Genomic DNA, 25,426 nt, shown 5'->3' on the forward strand with positions numbered 1-25,426 from the left:
TTGTTCTTCATGGGGAATGCATTTTGTAGAGCTGAGAATTTTTTCCTGCTCTGGGAATTATATCAGCATACTACTGAAACCCCAAGAATTACCTAGTACCACCTTTTCCTGTGGTCCTTTTTAGGTTCTTGCTCCTAGTTCACCTTCCAGGCTCCTTTATCTCCTGCTCATTGTAAAGAGCCCTTTACCTCAGGCTCCTAGAACTCAGGGCCCTGTGGATGTCAACTCTCCGCCTTTGGGCATCTTTGGGCTTGCCTGTGTTATTTTCACTTTATTTCTATAGTTTACAGACCTTCTTAGCTCTTTCAGCAAAACTGGTTTTCCATTTTAATTGACTGGGTTTCCTCTCATCCTCCAAAGCCAGAACTTAGTTTTGCAACTATTCATTTCATATGCCATTCCTCCATTCCTGATTTTTTTAACATAGGAAATAAAGTATAATTTATTCACCCCAAGAAAACATCCTTATCAGCCAGTACTTCCTGAACACTTACTAGATTCATTGGAAACATGTTAAATTTCTCTTGACTAGATTTTTAGTAGAATGTTGAAGTCACTGGTTTTTCCTTTCTCTTTTATGTGTGTCTTGCTGTAGTTCTGTGTTTATTTCCCTCTTTTTCAGATGTGGAGAAGCTGTCCAACTGCTTCAAAGGATGTGCCAAATGTCTCCGGAATGTGTCTACCCCTGTTAGACCTGCCCGGGGCCTGCACTGCCTCGGGGAGGAAATGGATGCACCTGGATAGGAAACCTGCACCAGGAATGTCCTTTGTATGTTCAGATCTTAGGGGAAAGCATTTGGCTTCTCAGTTGATCGTCTTTGATCCTTAATTGTCTCCAAGCAAAACTGCAAAATGTTGTCAACTTTTTGGTCTAGGCTTGCAAATCTTGCATTGTTCAGCTCTGTGGATGATTGATGTGTGGCCTTGGGCAAGTCACTCACCTGATTTCTCTTCTCTATAAAATGAGAAGAGTTTGGTGAATATGCATATTTCATCAATATGCATCATGCCATTAAGAGGAAATTGAGCCTGGTGGTGGTTTTGTTACAGAATCTTTTTTATTGAACTTCATCTACCTCAGGATTGATGGGCTTCCTGTTCTGTCAGAATCCTTCACTTGAAGTTTATGCTTCAGCATTGGGCCTAGCTCTATGATGAGGAATTGTGAAGCAAATGAAAACAGACTAGGTGCCTGAGGGTTTGGGGCCAGGGGTGTATTTCAAAGGGACCAACTACCCAAAATTCTTCATAGCTTTCTCATTTGGAAGTCTGCACTTTGAGACAGTGGGCATCTATGGAATCTGCTTTCTTTTCTCCTACAGGCATTCTCAGATTAGGAGTCTGTGGTATATCATTATAATTATTATTTTTAAAAATTCATTAGTTTCTTGGAATGTTTTGAGGGGATTCCTGGAAGAGAAGTAAAAATCAAAAACCAATCCATTTCCTCTTAGTGAATCTCAATTTATATATTGCTTTTTCAAGCTAGATTTTGTATAATAGTATGAAAACATGGGGGAACTTGCCTCATGAATCTAAGGCAACACAATCTACGGAATTCTGACTGCAGCTATGGTTTATGAGGTGAGAAAAAGTGGGGAGAAAGAAAGCACAACTAATGTCATCCCTGCTTAACTCCCTTACTGTCTGAATGTTCAAAAGGGAGAGAGACAAAACAGATAGGAGGGAAAATGATCGCAGCAAATCTCTGTGTACAGCCAGGAGGAAAGAGAACAGGTTTAAATACAGGATCATTTCAATCTTAACCTAGTTCTGCCAGTACAGATCAAACCTTGTGTTCACCAAATGCTAATATAAGGAAAGGATAGCTGTGCCTGATCAACTAAGAAGCCCTTTCATTGTTGTTGTCATTTATTTATTGCAATCATGTACAAGAGAATTTAGATTGTCTTGGACTTGTTTGATCTTTGACCTGTACAATCCAAAGAGGAAGGAAGAAGGTTAAGGTGGTACTCTTTTTTCTGGAGCCTTTTATGATACAACATAAACATTCACTACCTGCTTCCTATGTACAGAGCATTGTGCTAGATCCTGGGGGACATAGAAAATCTTGATCTGCCAGAGACCTTTAAAGTTTTTATAGTCTATTAAGAGAATGAAAGACCTTGCAAAAATAATTAGAATACGCAGTGTATAATAAGAATTTTTTTTTGCAAGTCTTCTTGAGCACCACAGGAGAATCACATATTAGTTGAGCTAAAGAAAACCAGGAAGATTATAATCTCTCTTCTGCTTTGGTCAGGCCTCATCTGGAATGTTGTGTACAGTTCTAGGTCCCACATTTTAGGATGGCACTGACAAACTGAAACACAGTCAGGATGGTAATTAGCCTGAAGACTACAATATTTGAAGGATTTGAAGTATTATTTGAAGGAACTGGGAAAGGTTAGCCTGCAGGAGAGAAGACACAATAGCTCTCAAGTGGAAGAGACATAAAACAAGGAAAGGGAAGGGGGTGGAGAGGAGAAGAGCACAGGGCCTGGCACGTAGTAGATGCTTTATAAATGTTTCTTCCCTTTCCATTTTCCATCTTGATTACTCTTCTCTAGACATCTTATGGTTTGCCAATTTCTTTCCTAAAATATGGTGCTGAGACCTAAATCCTACAGAGGTCATCTGATAGGGGTTGAGTTCAGGAAGAATGTAATGGTTACTAGAAGTATTCACACAGTGACTGAATGATGCTTACTGAGAATGTAGAAGCGGGCATTCCACTGGTGTATTTTTGGAAGAGCATTCAAGAATGGAATGACTGCGCTTCAATTCCATGACCTAAATTCTGTTGTCAAGTCATTTCTTTGTTCAATGCACTTGTCTCTAGCCTTCTAATTAGGGACTATGGAGATTGGAATTTGGAAAGGTAGTTAAGGAGAGAGGAAATTGCCATAGTGGGATAGATCCATGGTTCATCTAGTCATGTATTCTGCTACCATCATCAGAGATTCCAAAGCAGTGCTCTGTAGAGGCATTTGTCCCTCCTGTGATTTAAGTTAATTCCAGCATTTCTTAAGAGCCTGTTCATTTAAAAAAATAAATAATTGTCCAAATTTAAGAAGCAAATTTTCCAAGTTATTTATTTATTATGGAAAATAGTACTTGTTTAAGGTTCAGAGGATGTTTTTAGCCTAGTACTTGGGGATTTTGCAGGCAAATCCATATTTACTTTAGCCATATGCTTCATGATTTTATATGCTTTGATCGTATCTCTTCTCATCTTTCACCATTCCAGATGAAGGAGTCCTCACTTTTTTAATCTCTCTTTGTGTTGCATGGGCCACTTGCCTACCCCTGGACTTGCTGTACCTTGCCAGTGTTCTTTCTATGATTTAGTTTCTGGGACTGAGCACCCTATACCAAATGTGGTACCCCCAGGGAAGGATATAGGAAGTTACACTGAACTTAACCATTTTGGACAACCTCTGGCATTCAGCTCTCTGCGCTATGTTGTAGGAAAGACATTAGCAAGCCATAGTGTGTCTTCACACTATGTGAAAGTGTCTTCAGGATGAAAAAGGGAAGGGAAGGGAAGAAACATTTATGTAGCACCGACTGTGCTAAGGACTTTACAAGTACTATCTCATTTGATCCTCACAACAGTCCTGGGAGATGGGTGCTATTATTATCCTTATTTTACACTTGAAGAAACTGAGGCATATAGGTTAAGTGGCTTGCCAAGAGTGACATAGCTAGTGAGTACCTGAGGCCAGATTTGAAGTCAAATCTTCTTGAGTTCAGGCCAGGCACCCCAACCACTGCACCACCAGCTGTGGGACTCAAAATGACACCCTACAGGTTGCATTTGGGGTTATTGGGTATAGTCAGCTAAGATAAGAGTATGTGACTATAATGAATTAAATTAAACAATCACCAGTAACTTCTCATTCATTATGTAAATATGAGAGGCTTAATTTTAGAAACAAGGTAACACTTAACACTATTTCATGTAGTGACTAAACCAAGGCACAACTGCTGGGCTTGGCTGAGTTGAAGAAGGCTCTTATGGAAATCTGGAAATCTTATCATTTAAGGATTAGTTAAAGGAATTGGGAACATTTAGCTTGAAAGAGGGAAGGTATATGGGGTAAAGGGAAGGGGGAGGCAAGAATGATATTTTATATCATATCTGAATATATCATATTTTTATCATATCTGAAAGTCTTACCTATGGAAGAGGGATCAGATTTGTTAAGTGTAATTTCCTCATCTGTGTAATTGGATGATCTGTGTAGTTCCTTTTCCAGCTCTAAGTGAACTAGGACAGTTGAGTTGGAGTGGCAGTAGTGCACATTTCTGCTCAATAGTAAGATCTTTCAAATGGTCCAAGTGATTTAGCAATGGATTACATGATCTTGGTGTGGACACTTAAGTTTTCCATCATTGGAAGTCATAAACTGGATGACCACTTGTCAGGGATTCTTGATATGTGAGGAAGGGACCAGAGGACCTTGCAGTCTTATTCTCATTTCTTTGGTTTCATTGCCAAGCCCAAGGTTTTAACCCTATGTTACTCAGGATGGACATAACCTTATCATGAATCAAAGGCTCTGTTTTGTTCCAAAATATATCGAAAGATAAGGGAGTGATCCTGAACAATTGGACCTATTTGGTCTGGAAAAGATGTAATGGATCATGTGGTCATTACCTTTATGTACCCTGAAGGATTTTTTGTGGAAGAGGGATCAGGCCTAGTCTATGACTTTCTGAGAAAATCACAGAATTGAGCTCTAACCAGAGTGGCACTTGGACTGACTTTACATTTGGTAGTTTGATACTTGAAAAAAGTGAGCTTATGAGAACCAGATGTTGCCTCTTATAATGAATAAAGGAAGACACTTGGATTGCTGTTGTTTTCAACCTAGGCTAGGAAGGAAAACATGACTTAGTCCCAATGAAGTTAATAACTGTGACTCACGTGATTGGAAACATTGGAAACTCAAGGAATCAAATAAAAGATATCTGATTAGAAGCATTGAAACGGTTGGTATTATTTAATGACATGACTCTTGTTTGCATGGCTCTTGCTGATTCCTCTTGGGAATCATCTGTTTACCTCTCTCCCCATTGGAACTGGGAGGTTTGAAGCTGGCCCAAGGAACAGGGGTTATGCCATGTAATCATCACAAAATCCATTCTTCTGTCTCCCCCTCCTTCCTAGAATCATGAAACACCAGGGCCAGGTCCTGTGGAGGACTTAGAGGATGAGAAAAGAGGGATGTGACCTAATGGGAAAGGCAGGCACACTGCTGCAGTGAAAGATGGGCCACAGAGGAGACCATTCTTCCCGTAACATTCTCTCTCAGGAGGTGAGATGCCATAAATCAGAATTCTTTTTTCACCCCTCTCCCCATGCACAACCCATGCACAAACTTGAAAAAGGGTCTTTGGAAGCTGTGGAGATTCCATGACTGCTGAGTGGGAAGATTCAGGAAAGTAATTACTTTGCACCATGAAGGCCAGTAGAATCTATACAGCAGAGAAAATCTGAGCCTTGGATATTCTCAACATCTTTAGTACAAAGTCTGTTCGTGCCTCAGGCTTTTATGGAACAAATATAAGGGCAACTGTTCCCTTCTCAGGGCTGTGCCTACCTCCATACTGCTGTTACTGAGTGATTCAGAGAATTAAGTCAGCAAAATCAAGACACATTTTACTCCATTCCTTGTACTTCAAGTTCGAGAAAATGGAGGAGATAGCTTTTTTCTAGCCCCTCCTTCCTGTATTTCTTTGATACAGGTACCAACTCTAATAATACTGCCACTTTGTGAGGTCTGTCCTATATAAGTCTTTGCAAAGGAAAGGAGTGGAGTTAACAGCTAGCTGTTAAATTTCCTGGTAAGAGACCTTATTTTCTTGACTCTTCATCTCATACCTGGCTCTCATGCACAAAACAAAGTGTCACTATCAGAATCCAGAGATGCAAGCCTGAAAGGAGGGGGTGGGGCACAGGGCCGGCAGCTTAGAGGCTTGTTTGCATTTGTTTGCATTTGCATTCATTGTTCTTTCCTTTTAGCTTACTCCATCCTTAGCTTTCAATTAAGCTATGTCTCCAAAATGACTCACCAACTTCTCTACCCAATTCCATTCAGTGGCCTTTTTTCAGCTGCTGTTCACCGGGGCTTTAGCTCTTGTTTTTCCAAGTGCCTCCTTTTTCCTTACTTGTTTAGCTTGAGCTGGCAGGTACTTAATGCTGTACCCACCATGACCCTCAGGGATGCATTGAACTCTTTATAAACAAAGTATATTTCAAAGTATATATTGAAATATTTTTTTGCTAAAGGGAAAAAATCCTCCAGAAGGTTCACTCCAGAAAATACACAATTCTGAATTGTCCACAATAATCCAAAATCTAGACTCTTGTTTTAGCTAGCATAACCTCTGTTACGCTTTCTTCAGAACCTGGGCCTACATTCTACGATCAGGCGCATGGTGCTCATTGCCTCTCCTGCCTGTCATCCACTTTCCTGAGCGTATCGCAGCCCTCTGGGAGGTAGTCAGCATCTCACCTCTGCTTCCAGCGGGCAAGTCCGCTCAGGTAGACTGTATGCTGACCTGTCCACCACACTGATTGACTGTCCCTTCCTGCCACGAGCAGTGGATCTAGCTTTTAGGCGATCTGTTCCAATTTGAAGCAGGCTCATTTGAACAGAACACGACTAACAGATGGGAGGGTGTGGTCCGGCCCGAAGCTCGGAGACGTGACTTCGCTAACTGCTGCTTCCATCGAAAGCTAGCTCCTGGAACCCGTCCTTGGCGCGATGCAGGACCCAGCGCTCCGCCAAGAAGCAGACTGAAGCCCAAATGGCCCAGGAGAGCAGGGGGGACGCGGTCGGCGAGAAGGCTGCTGGGCCCGCCGGCCCGAGCGCGGAGCTCCCGGCAGGAGCTGCTGTCGCGCCTCCTCTCTGCGTCCCAAGTGACCGCCCGCGGGACACGGCGAGCCGGGGCCGCCCCGGCCTCCGAGGAGCCCCAGGACCCCGGAGGCTCACGGGAGGACGGCGGCGGCCCTGGAGCCCCAGCCTCGGAAGCACCGCCCGCAGTCCGCCTTTGTCCTTGGCGGCTGCCGCTCGTCTCTGAGTGTCTGTCCGTCCCCTCGAGTCTGTCACGCTGACTGCACAATGCCAGTGAGGACTGTTACATATTTCGTCCGTCCCTCTACTCGTCCACTTCTAGTCTTCCCCGGGCCGTTCTCCTCTAGCTCGTGTCGCATCCGTGAGCCTGCCTTTCCTTTCGACGCTGCCTCTGTCAATCCGTTCATGTCCGTCGATCCGTTCCGCCAGCAGGGGTCGCAGACTCCCAGGCCGCGCACGCGCACGCGCGCAGTGGCCTGCCTTCGGTGGCGAGGCTTCCGTGGCCCGGCACCTCAGGCCCCGCCCTGGGCCCACCTCCTCGAGGCGAAGGGTGGTGACGTGTTCCATCCGCGCCGCGGGAAGGTCACACGGTCTTCTCCAACATGGCGGTGGCGTTAATGGGTGGATCGTGCCGCTGCTATCGGGTGAGGTGTTAGGCAGGCGGAGTGGGGAGGGGAGGCGAAGGAAGGGGCGCGGCGCGCTCTCGGCCCGGGCTCGGGCCTGTGGCTGCTGGGGCTCCCAAGGGGAGGGGCCGAGCGGCGTGCCTCGGCGGGGCTTGGGGAGGGCGAGCCGGCGAACGCTCGGGGCGAGGCCGTGGTTGTGGCGGGCCCGGCCTGGACCCGTCCGACCCCGACCTTCCTCGTCACCTTGGGGCCCGCGAGGCTTTCGGCCCTCCTAAGGCTAGCGATTTTCGGGGCCTGGGTGGGGGGCTGCTGCTCCGGAGCGCGGCCCCTCCAGATAAGGTTTGGAAGGGCCACGGAGGACTAGGGGCCGAGACCCCCAAGCAGGACAGCGGGGGCCCCGAGCAACTCCAGCCGCCTGCTTCTGCAGATGAGGAAACTGAGGGCCCCAGAAGAAGGAGACTAGCCCAAGGTCACACTGTAGTATACGTCAGAGCAGGATGCAGAGCCAGGCCTTTGCAGGGGAACCGGCTTGCTAGGAGTCATCGGGCAGGATTAGAACCCAAGCCCAGTACTTTCCCGCCAGGGCCAACGAGGAGAAGATGACAGGGAGGGAGGGGGATGTCAGTAGAGTCATGACCAGGAGACAGTGGGATAAAAGTTTGGGGGGGTTCAGTGGAGACGCAGAATATGTCAGTGCTGTGACATGGCCGCTTAGAAGCTATTTCAGAGTCCTGTGAGAGGGTGGTAGGGCCAAGAATGAAAGAGGGTGGGCACTGGTTAGCCCCTGCTGGGGTCATTTCTCATCACACAGTTTAAGAATAGTGACCAGCGCAAGAGTTGTGAGAGGGTGGTGGAGGACCTTGAGTCTGATCTGAAGACCAGATATGTAATGCCTATCCTCTAGTGTTCGCAGGGCTCCGGACGCTGAAGGCAGGTTAGGTCAGACTTGTCGTGATTGGACTGGGAGCAGTTGGAGTAGAAGTTACTGGGAGGCATACTTAGCCTAGAATAGACAAAACTTCCTCAGAGTGATGCCCGAAGTGTAATAGGCTGCCTGAGGAGACACTGGGTTTCCCCTTCCTAGAGGTTTGCAAACAAAGACTTAAGATTACTTGTTGGTTCTGTGGTAGAGGGAATTCCTGTTGAGGTGCATATTATATTAGAGGTCCTTTGAGGGTCAGTGAATTCAAAGTCAGCTTTCCTTCCCTGGTTCTTCTGGCAGGGCTCCTTGAGGATTTCTGCTTGTTCTTATCTGATCACATCTGAAGTGTTGAATTCAGTTCTGGGCTTAGCTTGAGAAAAAACATTGATAAGATGGAAAGTGACCATGAGGATCGAAGGAACCCGAATATGTTTCATCTACAGAAGAGTAGGATCTGGGTGGGGGGAGAAACATTGGAACATTGTCATGTAGAAAAGGAATTGAATCCTTCTTTGGTCTCCCAGGGCCGAACCAGCAGCAAAGTGTGGAAACTGAAAAGAGTTAAATTAGGACACTAATACTTGGACGGTAATGCATTCCTTCCTATAAAAGGTCTTCATGCGCAGTTAGAATGACCATTTGCCAAGAGTGTTAAATTGAATGTTATGGATTGGACTGGGTGATTACAGTGGTTTCTTCTAGTTCTAAACTTACCTAATTTTTTTATTCTGTTCTCTATGAGGGGATAAAATATCACTGGGGGAGAAAGCTGTACATCTGTCTCAGAATTTATGTAAAATGAAGGAACTGTATTATTATTGCCCTACAGTGCATCTTGGAATAGGAGCAAACTCTGTACACCTTTCACTTCTTTTCCTTGCTTAGCCCTTCAGCTGCAACATAATATTAAGCATGAACCCAGCTATGACATGACTCATTTAGACTTTCCTTTAGCTGGTCATGCAACATAAAAGTATCACAGAATTGTATCACTGAGCTTCCAGGGACTTAAAAAGTCAATGGCAACTGAATCTAGTGGTATTAGTGGCCTGATCTAAAAGCATTAGATGAAATACAGAAGACTAGGGTTCTGATCCTGACTCTGCAACCAGTGAAAGGGAGGGATGGGAGGAAACTGGTGTTCAAAGAATGGAGTGGACTTGCCCAAATCACACACCAGGTAGATCTGAGATTTACCTCCAGGACTCATCCCACTGCCTCCTTCTACTCCAAAAACCAAAAACTTATATAGCCTCAGATTCTGACAAAATTAGAGATACAGACCTAGACAACGCAGTGAATTCTGTCTTTCATATTTGTTTCTACAAACACATAAAGTCATTGTGAACTTGAAAAGAGTAAGAAAATGAATCTGAATGGAATAACCGAAGGCAGTGATTAGAAAGGTAGACTTAGTACGAATGGCAGGACCATAATAGAAGTAAGTCAGTGGAGCCAGGAAAGAACCTGAGGGGGAAAAGAGGGAGGGCAGGGGAAGGAAAAGGTTTCTGGCTAAAGATCTTCAGCAGTTTTTTGTCTACTTTAGGCCTCTGGATCATAAAATTTGGAGTGAAAAGGGATTGGGGTGTGCTTTGGGGATTATGTCCTCCAGCTCCTCATTTTATAGATGAAGAAAATGAGGCCTAGATAAGTAGTGATTTTGTTTTTCAAGGTCACACAGTCTAAACACCAGAATGAGAGATTCTAATCCAAAGTGCTTGACACTAAACTGGGTTACCTACTCAGCTGTCATAAGTCCAAATTAAAGTGGTAAGAAAGTGGATGGAATTCTGAGCTTGGAAGTTAGGAGATCTGGGATTTCTCTTTTCTTTGTTCTGGCAGTCATTTCTTAGGTTAGGCAAATTTTATCAATGTGGGTAAAAATAACTGAGTGTGAATTGGTGGTAGTTTTTAATAGGTTTTATAAATTTAATAGGTTTTCTCTCAGATAGGCTACCAGTTAAAATTAGCAGTAAATAATGGGAAAGGGGGCTGGCAAAAAAAGGGAAAGAGACAAAGTGGGGGGATGACAAAATCAGAGAACAGTTGGTATGAAGGTTTAAATAAATCACAAAAGAAGTGATCCCTTTTTACCCAAGCTGAAGAAATTCTGCTATAGCTCCTACTCTTTCTGTGACCTAGGAGCCAGAGTGTAATTTATGCAGATCCAGTCATGATATCTCATTTTATCCTTGTTTCTTTTCATTAAGTATAGGGCAGATTGATAAGAAGATTCTTATTCTTTCCCCTCCCCCTCAGTCCTTCATTCCACAGAGGTAAAATAATAATTCCTGTTCTTTTTTTTTTTTTTTTTTTTTTTGCTCTTTCCCTCCTGATTTTAGAGATGCTTTGGCAGTTCGATCCAGCTTCTCTCTGGCTGGTACCCTGGGCCAGTGTCCTATGGCCCTGTCTATCGAATGTGCAGATCACGTTTAGAGCTGCCGCTGGTAAGTAAGGAGATTTCCTCTGCTCTCCAGGGGCGTTGGAGGGCAAAGAAGGAACACTGCTGGGAAAGATCAGAAAGTGATCTCTTTTGGCAATATATGGAGTGGTGGGGTTGCTGAGGAAAAATGGTCAGCGCAGCAGTTAAAGCTCTGAAAGGATACTTCTAAAATTCCTGGGCAGAGCATTTACTCTTGAAGGTAACATACTAGTCAAGTTTGTGGTAGACTCTACATACATGAGTCTAAAATTGTGTGACCTTGTATGTAATCATTCCATCTTCAAAAATTCATTCAGCAAATACTAACTTAGTGCCTTTCATGTGCAGGGTGCTGCCCTCAGTGCTGGCGGGGACATATAGAGATAAGTAAGGCCTGGTCCCTGCCCTCACAGAGCTTATGGTTCAGTAGGTAGGACAACATACATACCAGTTACATGCTGGTGTTATAGGAATGGATATGAGAGAGATACCAACCAAGTACAAGTGGAGAAAATCCTTTCTGGCTTGAGGTTCTTGAAGGATGGATAGAGATTGTGTAGGTGTTCAGCCAGAGGAGTAGCGTGAGAGAGGCAGGAGGTGGGAATGTGCAGGCTGATTTGGGGGAAGAGTCTGATTTGTAGGGGAAAAAATTGGGAACAATAGATCAGTATAAAACCCTGCAGGGCTAAGGAACTTAGACTTTGTGGCACTGTCAGAATACATGGAAAGTTTTTTAGCAGAGAAGTAGCCCATCATGCACAGTGGATGGGGGACTCAGTCTATGAAGAGCTCAAGTTTGAACATTAGTCCAAACACTGCTTGTGGGAAATGATTGTGTGAAAAATGTAGGATCGTTGGAGTTACAGCTGGAAGGGAATGTTGGGATAATCTTATCAAACTCCCTCATTTTGCAGGTGGGAAAATATGAGGCCCACAATGAGGAATTCAACAAATATTAAGCACTTGCTGTGTCTAAAGAGAGACTTATGGTGTGTTATGAATAGCCATCTTACCTTGGACTTAGGAAAATACAGATTCGTCTCCTTCCTTTGGCCCAGACTCTGGGTCATTCTGAACAAATTATTTTCAGTACCCCAGGCAACTCTAAGGCTTTGAGAAGGTGCCCACTTCTATTACAATAAAGATTTCTTACTAGGGTAGCTTCTGAACTGATGACATCACAGGTCAAAAAAAAAAGATATGTAAGATACTATGCTAGGATACAAAAAATTGAAAACAAGTCCTTCCCTTGCAAAGCTTTTGCATCCCACTGGCTATATAGCATACAAACATGAAACATTCATAACATGGTAATTTGGGATGAGGAAAAAGCCCAAAGAACTGGGGAGATAAGGAAAGATTTCACAGGGAAAGCAAAGAAGTTGAGTCCTAAAGAGAAGGTGAATGATTCAGAAAGATGGAAATGGGGAGGAGGATGACTTGTAAAAGTGCAGGGATATTGGAGATGTGATGTTGAATTAGGAGAACAGTTGATAGGTCAAAAGATTTTCCCTGTGGTTAAAAAAGGTAGTGAGTAGGAGATTGGGGACTCTAAATCCAGAGGTCTTTCCACTATCTTACCATGGATACCAGCTGTTCAATAAGAGGGCTGATTGTTCATATTTTTTGGTTATACTATTGCCAACCAACAGAACCTTAGTGTGGGTATGAGCCTTTCTGGAGGCTGCTGTTCTAGGATGTACGTATTAACTTTTTGGGCAAAGATGCTTTGTACTATAGCAGCATTTTCCTGTGTAATAATTAGTGCTTAATTTTGGCAAGGTCTGTATTTGAGACTTTAAGATATCTAATTTTGAGTGGATCATCAACAGTAATTTGTTTGGATGATTCCAAATCTTTGTCTCCAGTCTTGCAGGCTCAGTGATTGTACGTGTAGATACATTTGGAACTGGGTGAATAGATTGGCCCAAGGAGTGCTAGTTAATGGTTCCATGTCAGCTTGGAGGGAGATTTCCAGTGGAGTGCCCCCAAAGATCTGTGCTTGGCTCTGCATTCTCACCGTTTTTATTTACTTAGATAATCAAATAGATGGTGTATTTATCTAATTTGCAAACAATACAAAGCAGGAAAGAATAGCTTACATTGGATGACGATCTTCTCTAGTCTGGCAGAGTAGAACATTGGGCTGACTCTAATAGTGATAAATGCCAAGTCCTCTTAGATTTGGAGTCAAAACATTATCTTCCCTAGAAGGTACTGGAGGTGTGACTAGAGAGCAGTCTGAGCAGCTCTGAAAATTGCATTGAATTGACCTTGTGCTTGATATAAGTAATTTGCAGCAGTCAAGAAAGTTAATAGAATCTCAGTCTTCATTAAGAGAGGCCTAGTTTCTGGAACTTGGGAGGGGATAGCCCCATCACCTCTGTCATGTCCCTATCACATATAGGAGTATTGTGTTCTCTTCTGGGCATAAGTTTTTAGTTAAAAAAGAAAGTGATTAGATAGTTGAAAAGTGTCCAGAGGAGTGCAAAGTGGTTATAGGGAATAAAGAGCAGCCGAAAAAATAAAGAGATGTTTATCCTGGAGAGTAGAATGCATAGGTGGGACATAATGGTCTACGTATCTTCACATATTTGAAGGCTGTCATGTAGATGAAAGTAATATTAAACTTGTTCTGCTGTGTCTGAGAAGTCAGAACCAAGAGCAATGTGTAATAGTTAAAAAGAAATGAAATTTAGACTTAATGTAAGGAAGAAACTTCCTAATAAGTTGATCCACCTCAAAAGGTAAAACAGTATCCTAGAAGGTAAGTAGATTCTCTCAGTCTTGAGACAAAGCTTTGCTTACTTGAGGTGGGGTAGAGGAGATTCTTGTTCAGGAGTTGAATTAGATGACTTCTGACATCTTTCTAATTCTGAGAGTGCAGACACCTCTCTCCTGAGCTCCAGAATTACAGTTCCAACTCTCTGTGGAATGTAGAATCGTAGAAGGGACCTTTAAGATCATCTGGTCTTAACACCCTTTTTATAGATGGGCAAACTGAGGTCTTGAGAGGGGAAGTGACTTGCCTAAGGTCAATACAGATAAGAAGAAGCAACTAGGTCTTCTGCCTTAGATCTCCTAACAACAAACTCAGCTTTGTTCCCTGTTCAACTGAGCGCCCCACTTATGTAAAGCCCCATATTTATAAAACCAGAATTACCCTCTTCGAAAGCCTTTTTGGCTTCCATATTTCCATTAACGAAACTGCCACTAATTTATCCCAGTGAATTGTACACAGTGCTTGTGACTCCACAGTCATCTTGAATTCTTTTTTCACCCTAGTTCTCTTCCCCTGATTCCCTACCTTTCCATTTTCATTACTGTCATTCATGTTCAGTTCCTTGTTACCTCTTTTAAATAGTCTTTCCTTCTCTGGGTACTTTCCTCTCTCTACCACCTGCATCTTCATTCTGTCTCTTACCCTGCTGCCAGAATCATCTATCTCATGAACAACTTGGATCACATAATTTCCTGGCTTAAGAACCTTTAGTGATGGTCTGTCCCTTAGTGGATGAAATTCAAGACCTTCTATAATCTATTAACAACCCTGTTGCTTTTTCAGTTGTACTGAAAAATTCTCTTCTCTCCTCCCCTCCCCTCCCCTTTCTCCTTCCCCTTTCTTTTCTCTACTCTGCCCTGCCCTGCCCTGCCCTGCCCTGCCCTGTCCTTGTTCTTCCTCTCTCTCTCTCCCCTTTCCATGCTTAGAAGCAGCTAGATGGTACCTTGCTTTGTAAAGATGTAAGGAAGGTGCTCTGTAAACATGAGTTCTGGTCCTGGAGTCAGGAAGACTTATCTTCCTGAGTTCAGATCCAGCCTCAGACACCTGCTAGCTGTATGATGGTAGGCAAGTCACTTCAGCCTGTTTGCCTCAGTTTCCTCATCTATAAAATGAACTGGAAAAGGAAATGTCATACCATTCTAGTGTGTTAGCCAAGAAGACTGCAAATGGGGTCATGAAGAATGAGATGTAATTGAATAATGAACACAGTTTATACTTAAACAAAACAACTGTTCCTATCCTGTGCTTTCCTGCCACCATCATGCTTTCATTTGTATTGTTCCCTACATATTCATGCACACACACACACCCCCTATACACACATGTATATAGCATAGATACTATTTCCATCTGTTGGAAGTCCCATCTTTCTTTCAAGGCCCAGCTCAGATGTCACATTATTATGTCTTTGACTTTTTTTGTGCCTGTCTTACTGCCCTTGCTAAGCTCCTAGAGAGCAGGCACCATGTTTTAATTCTTTGTATCTCCCCAGCACTGAGCACATAGTTGGCAGTCTGTAAAGGCTTGTTAAAGGAATGAAGCAGCCAAGGTTTATTTAGACTGCTCAGGTCATCCTTGCTCCAGTGTTGTATTATGTCCTTCCCTTTCTAGTACATTGTTTTGTGATGACATGAAGTTGGGAGAATAGATTGTGATGGAGGATTGAATCAGGAGTCCAAAAGATTGCCATAAGCTGGGACAACAGGCCACAGCTAAGAAGATGGCATCTAGCCTTGCATTTAAGGAGTAAATGTAAAATCCTGCATTTATTCTGGTTCAAAAAAGGGAATTGTATAGTATAGATGTGACTAGCTACGAGTTCATGCAAAAAGACCAAAGGTTTTTAGGCAACTACAAGTTCAAACTAAAAAACTCATGAAATCCAAGGTTACATCAGTAGAAATAGAGATCAATAGTAATATAGTAGAATCGATAGAAATCTGGTTTCCAGAACAAAGGCAGTTAGTGTTAGGTCCCACTGCCCTCTTTGATCAGATGCTATCAGGTGGACTGTGGTCAGTTCTGGACACTCTTTAGCAACTAGGATATTAACAAATCAGAGTCCAAAGAGAAGAAAGTGACAGTATCTTTTCTGTTTTAAAAATAGAAACTAGACTTAACTCGACAAGTTGAATATTTGATTCATATTCAGTCATGTTGGTGAAGTCACGTGCTTCTGTTTTTTCCATGGGTAATGATGATTTTCTTTAAATTTTTTTAGGCCAAGTGTTATTCTTCTGGAAGCAGGAAAAGTTTCCTGTCTGGCTTGATAGAAAACATCAAGCAAGAATTAGCAAAAAACAAGGAGATGAAAGACAGTATAAAAAAATTCAGAGATGAAGCTAAGAAGTTAGAAGAATCAGATGCCCTTCAGGAAGCAAGAAGGAAATACGTAAGTCATTTAACAGAATTTTGTATTAGTTCACTTGGTGTTTTGAGAATGGAGATTTGAGAACAGAGGTTCATAAAGTCACAGAATGTCAGAGCTAAAAAATGCATCCATTCCCTAAAGGGTCTTTTTGTCCCAGCTGTCTACTCCATGAAAGGAAATATCCTTTATCTTTCATCCTTATCCTATTTGTTTTAGATCACATGCCTGGGTATTAGCAGAGCAGATCTGAACCTAGGACTCCTGGCTTCCAGCCTATTATTCTTTCTGTATCATCAGCTAATAGGGTTTGATTAAGGAAAAACTTTGCCTTTTGATGTAAGTAGACTAGATTGGTTTTGAAGACAGTGCATTTCCCCTTAACCTCAGTTTTTTGAACAGAAGCTAGGTGGTGGTTCCTCATCAAGAGGAATTCTTGTCAGAGGACAGGCTGAATTAAATTGCCTTTGAAGTCCTTTCACACTTTTTCAGTTCTTCAGATACTTACTGGTAGAGTCATGTAACAAAAGGACCTGTGTTTGATTTTCTAACATATATTTCCCCTAGAAATTTTAAAAATATATAAGTAGACAATTCCAGGTCAGCTCCCATTGTTATGTGGTGATGTATTTCTGTTTCATCGATGAGTCTCATTCGACTTGAAATATTTGACCATTTGTTATAACTCATGTGCTATTCTTAGCTTGTCAGGGGCTTTGATTTGACTGGAAGAGCCACAGCAAAGGTGCAGTGGGAAATTATGCCCTGGGTTGCATCATTTTGGCCAGAACTGTTTTATTTGTATTTCTTAATTTTACCTCAGTAACAGTATGTTGGATGACATTAGAGACCATGGAATTCTTGTGGTACAGACCATTTAGATTTGACCTGTAACTGATTTGTAATAGGATGTGAACAGGATAGGATATTAGATTTTATCATATGTATTAGCAACAAATGGCTCAATTGGCGATGAGTAGGAAAAAAATTGGGGTGTGTTGCATGGTTGATCTGCCATGAAGTGGGCAGTGAAAGAAATAGGGCCAGAGGATATGAAGAGTTACTTAGCCTGGAATGATTTTGCTACCGTATGTTTAGGCTGTGACAAGAGGAAAATTACCTTCCACTTTGTCCAGATAGTTTTTCGGGCAGATTGATTACTCACAGACTAGATTGAGCCTCAAGAAGAGGTCTTGGGCCAGCACTAATGCAGCTTTCATTGATCTGCTATGGTTAAGAAACCTGACTGTGTGAGGCTTGCTCCCTGTCCATGCAGTCCCCTGTACCACAACCCTCAAGCAGCCCTGAGGCACTCTTTAGCTAAAGAAGAAAGGCAAGTCTGTGAGCATGGAATTTAGCAGGGCAGAAGGACTGACAATAGGCTGCCAGGGAAAGAATGAACTTTTCTGGTTGATTCTAGCCCTGCTAAAAACTAAATATAACTGATAGCTAATTTTTCTCCTAACAAAACTGATCTTCTCTATTATAGAAAAGCATTGAATCTGAAACAGTCAAAACATCTGAAGTAATTAGGAAAAAAATTGGAACATTCACTGATACAGTGAAAGAGGTAAGAGACTAGAACATGGCCTTGACAGGGGCCTTTCTCTGATTCCCCCTTCTGCTGTCTTCACTGGCTCACTACCACTTCCTGGTAGCAGGACCCTCTCCAAGGTGGTTCCGTCCTCCCTTCCAGCTTTAATCTCACTGTTCCTCCCCTTCATTCATTTTGTGCTTCTGCTGAACTACATGAGACTGTCTCCCAAATGTGTTCTGTATCTGCCTCTCTCCCTTGGCTCACATTATTCCTGACCCTCTCCTCTTAATTTCCTACCTGTCCTTTAAAGTTCAACTCAAGGGCTACTGTCTCTGTAAAGCCTCTTTTGATATTTGCTATTGGTAACACCCTCTACCTTAAAACTCACATAGCACTTTGCCTGTCTCTACTGTGCATCTCTTCTTGTTGTGTATTGTAAGTTATCTTTTTGTGTCAGTTGCTTGTTACCAGAGTGTAAGCTCCTTGAGGGCAGGTTGCATATTTTCTCTGGCCTTGAGCACAATATTTTGCACTTAGGCATGTAATGAGTGTTTGCTGATGAAATGAATAAATAAATACTTACAAATCAAGAAAGTTCGAATGTGAACTTTGGTTCCTAATCCTAAACTTTCCAAAAATTAGTGTATTGAATTAAATTAGGAAGGTCCAAGTCAGTCTTTTGAGAGTCAGTGACAGTTTTATGAATTGCTTTTATAGGCAAGTATTTTTCCTCTCTCCTCCTCTTCCTCCTTTCTTTCCCTCATTGTCTTCCTCTTCCTTTCCCTCCCTCTTTAAGGTAGTGAAGTGCTGACTCCTTCAAAAAGGCTTTCCTGATTTTCCCCAATCACAATGTATTTATTTTGTACTTATGCTGTATTTGCTTATCTCTAAACTTGTATCCCTCTCATAAAAGTGTAAGTTATTGCATTGGTATTTGTATCGCCAGCACATGTACCTTGTGTATTGTAGGTGTTTAATAAATACCTGTTGATTTATTGGTGTGTGTAAGCAAGCTGAATTGTCTTAAATGCCCAAGGGTGTGTTTTAACCTGAGGGCTCTCTGGTTTGTGTGCTGGATCCCTAGGTTTCTGAGAACACTGAGGGCCACTGCGAGAAGTTAGAACTGAGCCAGGATGCCAGGAATGCTCGTTACACCTAGGCTACCTCTCATTTGGGGGGAATCCTTGAGGGTGGGGGAGGACGAGGCCACTGCTGGGAGGCCACTGCTGGGAGTTGTTCTGTATGGACTTATAGGGAAATCCCAGTTTGGCCTGGACTCCCCTAGAATCCTCTAGACCTTCAGGACTGGACTGGGAACTGATCTGAAGCCAGCCCTATCCTCCAGATCAGCATTGGGCTTGAGAGAATCTGTTGGGATTAAGGCCACTGATGACAAAAGACAGTGCATGTTATACTTTTCTGTAGCAGGGAGCTTCTGTGCTGCCAGAAGAGAGTTGGCAGGGCCATAGAATATAGGCTGCATTGAGGGCCCTAACCACTTTTGTCTCTTGTGCTAGAGTTTGGATGAAGTAAGTAAAAGTGACCTTGGCCGAAAAATTGCAGAAGGCATAGGAACGGCAGCCAAATCAGCCAGGCAGTCTGCAGAGTCAGTGACCAGAGGTGGGGAGAAGCTGGGCCAAACTACTGCCTTCCGAATGATTTCTCAGGTAAGCCAGTGACTGGGAGAGCTCAGGAGGAGATATTTTGTTCATTTGTTATCAGGTCATAGGTTCTGTAGCTGGAAAGAGTCCTAGAGTCCAGCTCATCCACCACTTTTCCTGTAGAGATGAGGAAGCAGGGTCTTAGAACAGGTGTGAACATTGGGCACATAGTAAAACTGGAGCTGGAATGCTTTTGTGTTTTCCTTTCTCTCCTTTGGGCTTTGTGTTAAAAAAAATTTGTCTGACAGAGAGCCTGAGACAAAGAAAGTTTTGATTTTTCCAGTTAAATATTTATAGAACATCCCTCTGATGCAGCCCAAAGCTACCCAGGCTAGAGAAAGGTGCAGAGCCTCCTGGTTATTCTTCAGACTGATTGACCTTGAGATCTAGTGGTCTTATCAGAAGTGGAATGGAGTTTATTAAATCAAATTAGCTTCCCTGTCCAAAAAATGGGCAACATGTAAGGACACAAGAAAATAAAAACCAAAGTCTAATTGTGCAGATACATAATAGTAATGTTTTGTGTTTGTATGAGTAGAGTAGAAATGGTACCTACCCACTGTTCCCTGGAATTCAAGTTCAAGAACTTTTTGCATTGTCATCTTCAGCAAATCCCAATAATTTGGGAGAGGGTTTGGGAGGGATTCAGTCAGGCCTCCCATGGATCCAGAAACTAGTAGTGCCTTGGAAACAGGTGATAGATTTTTGTGATCCCTTGAATGATTGTGCTTTTCCTTAGGGAATTGAAAGTGTGAAGAAGGAACTAGATAAAAACATACTAGGACAGAAAGGCACCTACCGAAGGCCAGAGAGACTGCGAAAACGGACTGAGTTATCTGGAGAGAAACTCAATCAGGATAAAGTATTTCAACCCAACAAGTAGGTATTTGTCAAACTAAATCCCTTGAGTTATTAACTATGCCTGGCTTTGATTTCTTAACCATTTTATTTTCTGTAGATAGGGAAAGAAGCTGAACTAGTAGCTTGATCCCATGTTCTCAGCCCTCGTGACTACAGTGTTATGTTTTATTTTGGGGTTATTTTCAGTTATCTGTCTCTAACTTAACTTTCTGAGATACGCCAAGAGAGTCCATGGATCTGGTCCCTGTTTTTTTCTATCAGGGGTCTCACGTATCTCTGCACTGGATTCACAGAGCCAAGATCATAGGATCTAGAAGATGGAAGAGATCCTACAAGTCAGCCAGTCCATCCCCTAATTGAGGGGATGAACGAAAGGGGGAGTGACTTACCCAAGGAAGAGCTGGGATTTGACTTTGGTCCTCTGGCTTCAAATCCATTGTTATTTCTGCTTCACCATCATCCCTCTTCAGAATTAGGAACAACAAATAAAGGAAGCTTCTTATTGTATATATAAATACTGCATTATGCACACACTTCTGCATATCTCAGCAGTGGATTCATCTGTGACAAAGACATGGGGCAGGATTGTTGTGGCCTAAAAAAGTCAGGAAAACAAGGACAGTGACAGGCAGGAAAGCAAACAATAGATGCATGTGTGGGCTGGACTGGGGAGTTTTGACCATCAAAAGTTTTCCTGGAAGTATCTGTCATGTTCCCTTTTCAAACCTCAGGTCAAGGTTACTGATGAAATGAATGCCTTGTGATTTTCCCCAGGGAAGCAATGGGAGTGGTGCTGCACAAGGATTCAAAGTGGTATCAACAGTGGAAAGATTTCAAGGACAATAATGTCGTCTTAAATAGTAAGTGGCAAAAAACTTTCTTGACCTTGGGTCATTTGGAGTGTAGCGGCCACAGGAACCTGTCTGAAGTCAACTTGGAGAGGGGTCTTTAGCAGAGTGCTCCAGGTATAGGCCTGGTCCCTGTACTGTTTGAAGTTTATCAGGGACTTGGAGAAAGCAAGTGATAAGGATGGCTGTCATATTTGATGACAGGATACAAACATCTTAATAGGTTTGAATAACGGGCTAAATCCAGATAAAATTAAGGTAAACATAAGTACTGTTCTTGAGTTAGCAAAATCAACTTTATGTACTCGAGATGGAAAAGGCTTAGTTGAACAACAGTTCATAAAAAAGAGCTGGGGATTTCACTAGCCCATCAGCTCCGTGTGAGTCATAGGGCAGCCAGGAAGGCTATGTTGGCAAAACTCTTGATACTGATTCTGTTACAGCTGAGATTGATAATGTGGGGTCCACTGCTCTTACAAATGCTGACTGAAATCTCTTAGGTCATATGGCAAGAAGAGGTTATCCCTCAGGAATTCAAGGATGCCTCCATTGTCCATCTCTAGAAAGGAAAAGGAGATAGGCTGTCTTGTGACAGTGTCAGTGTGGGTCTTATTGTTAGTCACTGCTGGCTAGATTCTTGCCAGATTCCTCCTTAATAGGCTAATCCCTTCACCTGGAAGGTGGTCATCTACTTTAGAGCCCATGTGGTTTAGGACAGGGCTGAGGAACAGTTGATATGGTATTTGCTGCCCAAGAACTCCAGGAAAAATGCCAGGAGTACAACAGAGGTCTGCACACAACATTCTTCAGTCTCACCAAGACTTTTGGTACTTTCAGTTGTGAGGGGCTTGTGAAAAAATTGCAAAATTTGGTTGTCCAGAGAAGTTCGTCGTTGTATGTCAGTTTCATGACAGCAGGCTTGCCTGGGTTATGGATAATGAAAGGTGCTCTCTTTCTTTCCCAGTCACCAGTGAAGTGAAGCTGGGTTGTGTGCTTGCTCCCATGCTTTTTAGTGTGATGTTTTCAACCATCTTACTGTATGCCTTCAACAAGGATGAAAATGGCATCAAGGTCAGCTATTACACTGATGGTCAGTTATTTAACTTGAAAAGGCTATAAGCCAGGATTCAAGTGGAGGCAGAGTTGGTGTGTGACTTTTTTTTTTCACAGATAATTGTGTACTCAGTGCAGCATCTGAGGCTGAGGTACAGCAGAGTATGGATTAGTTTTCTTCTGCTTGTGCTAATTTTAGCCTTCAAGAAAAAGCTTCTCCATCAGCCAGCACTACTGTTACATCTATACATGGAATTATTAGTTATAAGTTGAGAAATTTTGTATACTATAGTTAAGTTCACTTATCTTGATAGTGTGCTTTCCAGGGATGTACACATTGATAATGACAGTGCCACATGCATTGCTAGAAACTAGCTCAGGTGTTTGAGAGACTCTGAAGGAAAGTGGGAGAGAAGAGGTAGTATTAGACTGCCTACCAAACTGAAGCTATTGTGCTGATCTTATTGTATGCCTGTGAAACCTGGACAGTCCACCAGTGCCATGCCAAGAAACTGAATCGCTTCCGTTTGAATTGTCTTAGAAAGATTCTGAAGATCATCTGGCAAGATAAGGTACCAGACGCTGAGGTTCTTTCCTGAGCTGAATTGTCAAGCATTCAAACTCGACTGCAGAGAGGATTATTTCAGTGGACTGGCTACAATGACCTAATGCCAGACATAAACTATTTTAAGGAGAACTCACATGGAGGTCAGAAGAAGTGATAGGCCATTCTCAAGGTCTTTCTAAAGAACTTCAGATTTGCTTGTGAGACTTTGGAGATGCTGGCACTGCATGTCCACATCAAAGAAGACACTGTGCTGTATGAGGAAAGCAGAGTTGCAGTAGCTCAAAAGAAACATGGGATGCACAAACTTAGGAGACATTTGTCCACTCCAAATGTTCATCTAGATTATTTGCACCTGATCTGTGGTAGAACCTTCTGAACTCATTGGTCTCATTAGCCACAGTCAGTCTCACTGTGCCTTGACTCCAACATAGTGATGTCATTTTGGTCCTCTTCAAGCACCAAGGACAACAACCAGCCCACCAACAAAAGACAGAAGGCTGCCCTAACTGTATCTTGGCTGCTGAAGCCCAGACAGGGCTTTAGGAGTGAGGCTGTTGGTGGGTCCAGCTGTGGCTTTATTGGTTTTAGAATAGAAGGCAGTTAGATTTCACCTTTCCCTCTCTTCTCTTTCAATTTTATTCAGAAACCAAATTTGACCTTGTAGCCAGATTAGATGAGTAGATTATTATTCACTTAGAAGCAAACTGATGAAACAAATGATTGGTCCTGTTACAATGTACTTGACATCCCTGGGCACTGAGGAGGGAGTATAGGGCTGTTGACTCTTGCTTTCTGGGAGCTCAGTCTTTGCACACACATAGCAAATTACAATGGCAGGCGGTATGACCAGTGACAAATAAGAGAGGTCAGTAAGCATTTAAGTGCTCAGTCTGTGCCAAGCACTAGGGACACAAAGAGAAGTAAAAGACAGCCCCTGCCCTTGGAGAAGTCACAATAGCACTACTCACTACAAGCAAACAAAAATACTTACAAGCTGTATATATGATAAATAGGAAATGAGAGAAGGTATTAGAATTCAAATGCCTCTACTTGAGAGGGAGCACCTCCGTTAAAATGTAGAATGTAATGTTAGTTAATACTTGAAGCCAGGGAAATCAAGAAGTGAAGATGAGGAAAGAGAGAAGTGTAATCATAGAAGATAAAGACAAAATGCCTAGAGTTGGGAGATGAATTAACTTGTTTGTAAGACCTCCAGGAAAGTCATTGTTATTGAATCAGGGTACCTGGGGGAGATATGAGATATAAAGGGAATGGAGAGATTGGGGGAGGGGAACTTGTTACAAAAGGCTTTGAACCCCAAACACAGGATTTTATTCTTGATAATAGGAGATGATGAGGTCACCAAGAGATGTGTAGAAGGAGAAGAAAAGGCCCTGGGCAGAACCCTGTGGGCCACCCATAGTTAGTGTCACCTGTGAAGATCCAGCAAATGAGACAGATTGGTCAGTAGGAAGAAAACAAGGAGAGTAGTGTCCTGAAAATCTAGAGAAAAGAGAATCAAAGAAGAGAGAGGGATAGTGTCAAAGGCTGCCAAAGAGTCAAGAAGGCTGAGGAGTGAGCCAAGGCCACTAGATTTGAAAATTAAAGAGATCATGGGCAACTTTGGGGGGAGCAGTGCCAGTAAAATGGAAGGTTGGCATCTAGATAGGGGGTTAAAAGGAGAGGAAGTCACGTGTTGTAGATGGCCTTATCTGAGCTCATCTGTAGGAGAGATCATGTGGGAGGGGTTCAAGGAAGAAGGCCCTAGAGATCTGATAGAGCAGGAGACTGCATTTGGAAGTTTGATGGGATTTAGGTGATGGATTCTATCACATTTGTATCCACTTCCCTCAACTTGGCGAAGTATACTAATGAAAAAGCTTATCGTGTGCCAAATATTGTGCTAAGTTCTGGGGTACAAATAGAAACAACATTCTCATGGAAGAAATGACACAAATAGGGAAGTGCTGACCAGGGATGAGTCCTCATGAGTGGAGACATAGGGACAGAGGTTGCTCTTTGATGTTCAGTAGCAGAGCCCATTTGATCCTGGTTCTAGAATATGAGTGTGACTGGGAGCAGGACATGAAAGTGTCATGTTTGGGACCTTCCTGAAAGAAGAGACTAAAGAGATAGGTTTCAGATATTTGAAAGGCCCTCATAGGCAGAAGTGTTTGACATGAGAAGTGTCTGGCACAAAGGAGGCCCTTTATAAATGTTTATTGACTCAGTGACCTTAGAGAGCAGACCCAGAGGAATATAGTAGGGAAGGTACAGAGCAGCAGTTTTCATCAGGTCACCAGAATTTTCTGACAAGATATGGAGCATGAGGGAGGGGGAGAAGTCAGGGAGAACTGAGCCTCTGAATCTAGCTGGTTGGGAGAGCACCGGTAACCAATGGGGCAGTTTTAGTAGATGACTTTGGGTTGAGAGACATCCTGATGGAGATGTGGGGCTTGGATTCAGGAGGGAGGTCGTCTGTCTGCATTGGGGGAAGCATAGAATGAGGCTCTACAGGGTGTATTTGCCCAAGAGCAGGTTTAAAAGTGCTTCCTCAAGCATTTGACTGTAATCTCAGGTCCCCACTTGATAGGGGTCATCCTCTTCTTTGCTGACTCCTCATCAAGTCCTGCCCTTTGTATAAAGCTGTTCATAGGAAGATGCCCTATCCTCTGATATGACCTCTTGGTGTTTAGTGGCATAATTTTTTGATTGATGCTTCACAGCATAATTCGAGAATACCTATTGAAACCTAAAGGAAGTACACAGAACAGGGCATTCAAAAGAAGCAGAATATTTTTGTTATTTTGCTCAAGTTCATGTACACTTATGAACTCTGAAAAAAGGAAGTTTATGGTGTCATAGTCAATATTTTTTTTTTTATTCTCTTTAGGTGCTTGTGTTGACAGTAACTA

The 25,426-nt window shown here is 42.8% G+C and overlaps 1 protein-coding gene across 2 annotated transcripts in view; it reads left to right on the forward strand.

Annotated features, from left to right (window-relative positions):
* The first annotated feature begins 7,341 nt into the window (after nucleotides 1-7,341).
* The window catches only part of TIMM44 (translocase of inner mitochondrial membrane 44), a 34,631-nt gene continuing 16,546 nt past the window's right edge, over nucleotides 7,342-25,426 (forward strand). For both annotated transcript variants that reach the window (XM_072600976.1, XM_072600977.1), the window contains exons 1-7: nucleotides 7,342-7,510; nucleotides 10,754-10,858; nucleotides 15,837-16,007; nucleotides 17,473-17,553; nucleotides 19,038-19,187; nucleotides 19,921-20,060; nucleotides 20,817-20,902. In XM_072600976.1, coding sequence (XP_072457077.1) covers nucleotides 7,469-7,510; nucleotides 10,754-10,858; nucleotides 15,837-16,007; nucleotides 17,473-17,553; nucleotides 19,038-19,187; nucleotides 19,921-20,060; nucleotides 20,817-20,902 — 775 coding nt within the window. In that variant the 5' untranslated portion in view covers nucleotides 7,342-7,468. The remainder of the gene's footprint in view (nucleotides 7,511-10,753; nucleotides 10,859-15,836; nucleotides 16,008-17,472; nucleotides 17,554-19,037; nucleotides 19,188-19,920; nucleotides 20,061-20,816; nucleotides 20,903-25,426) is intronic.

The sequence above is a fragment of the Notamacropus eugenii genome, chromosome 4 (assembly GCF_028372415.1).
Source record: "Notamacropus eugenii isolate mMacEug1 chromosome 4, mMacEug1.pri_v2, whole genome shotgun sequence".
Taxonomy (NCBI): Eukaryota; Metazoa; Chordata; class Mammalia; order Diprotodontia; family Macropodidae; genus Notamacropus; species Notamacropus eugenii.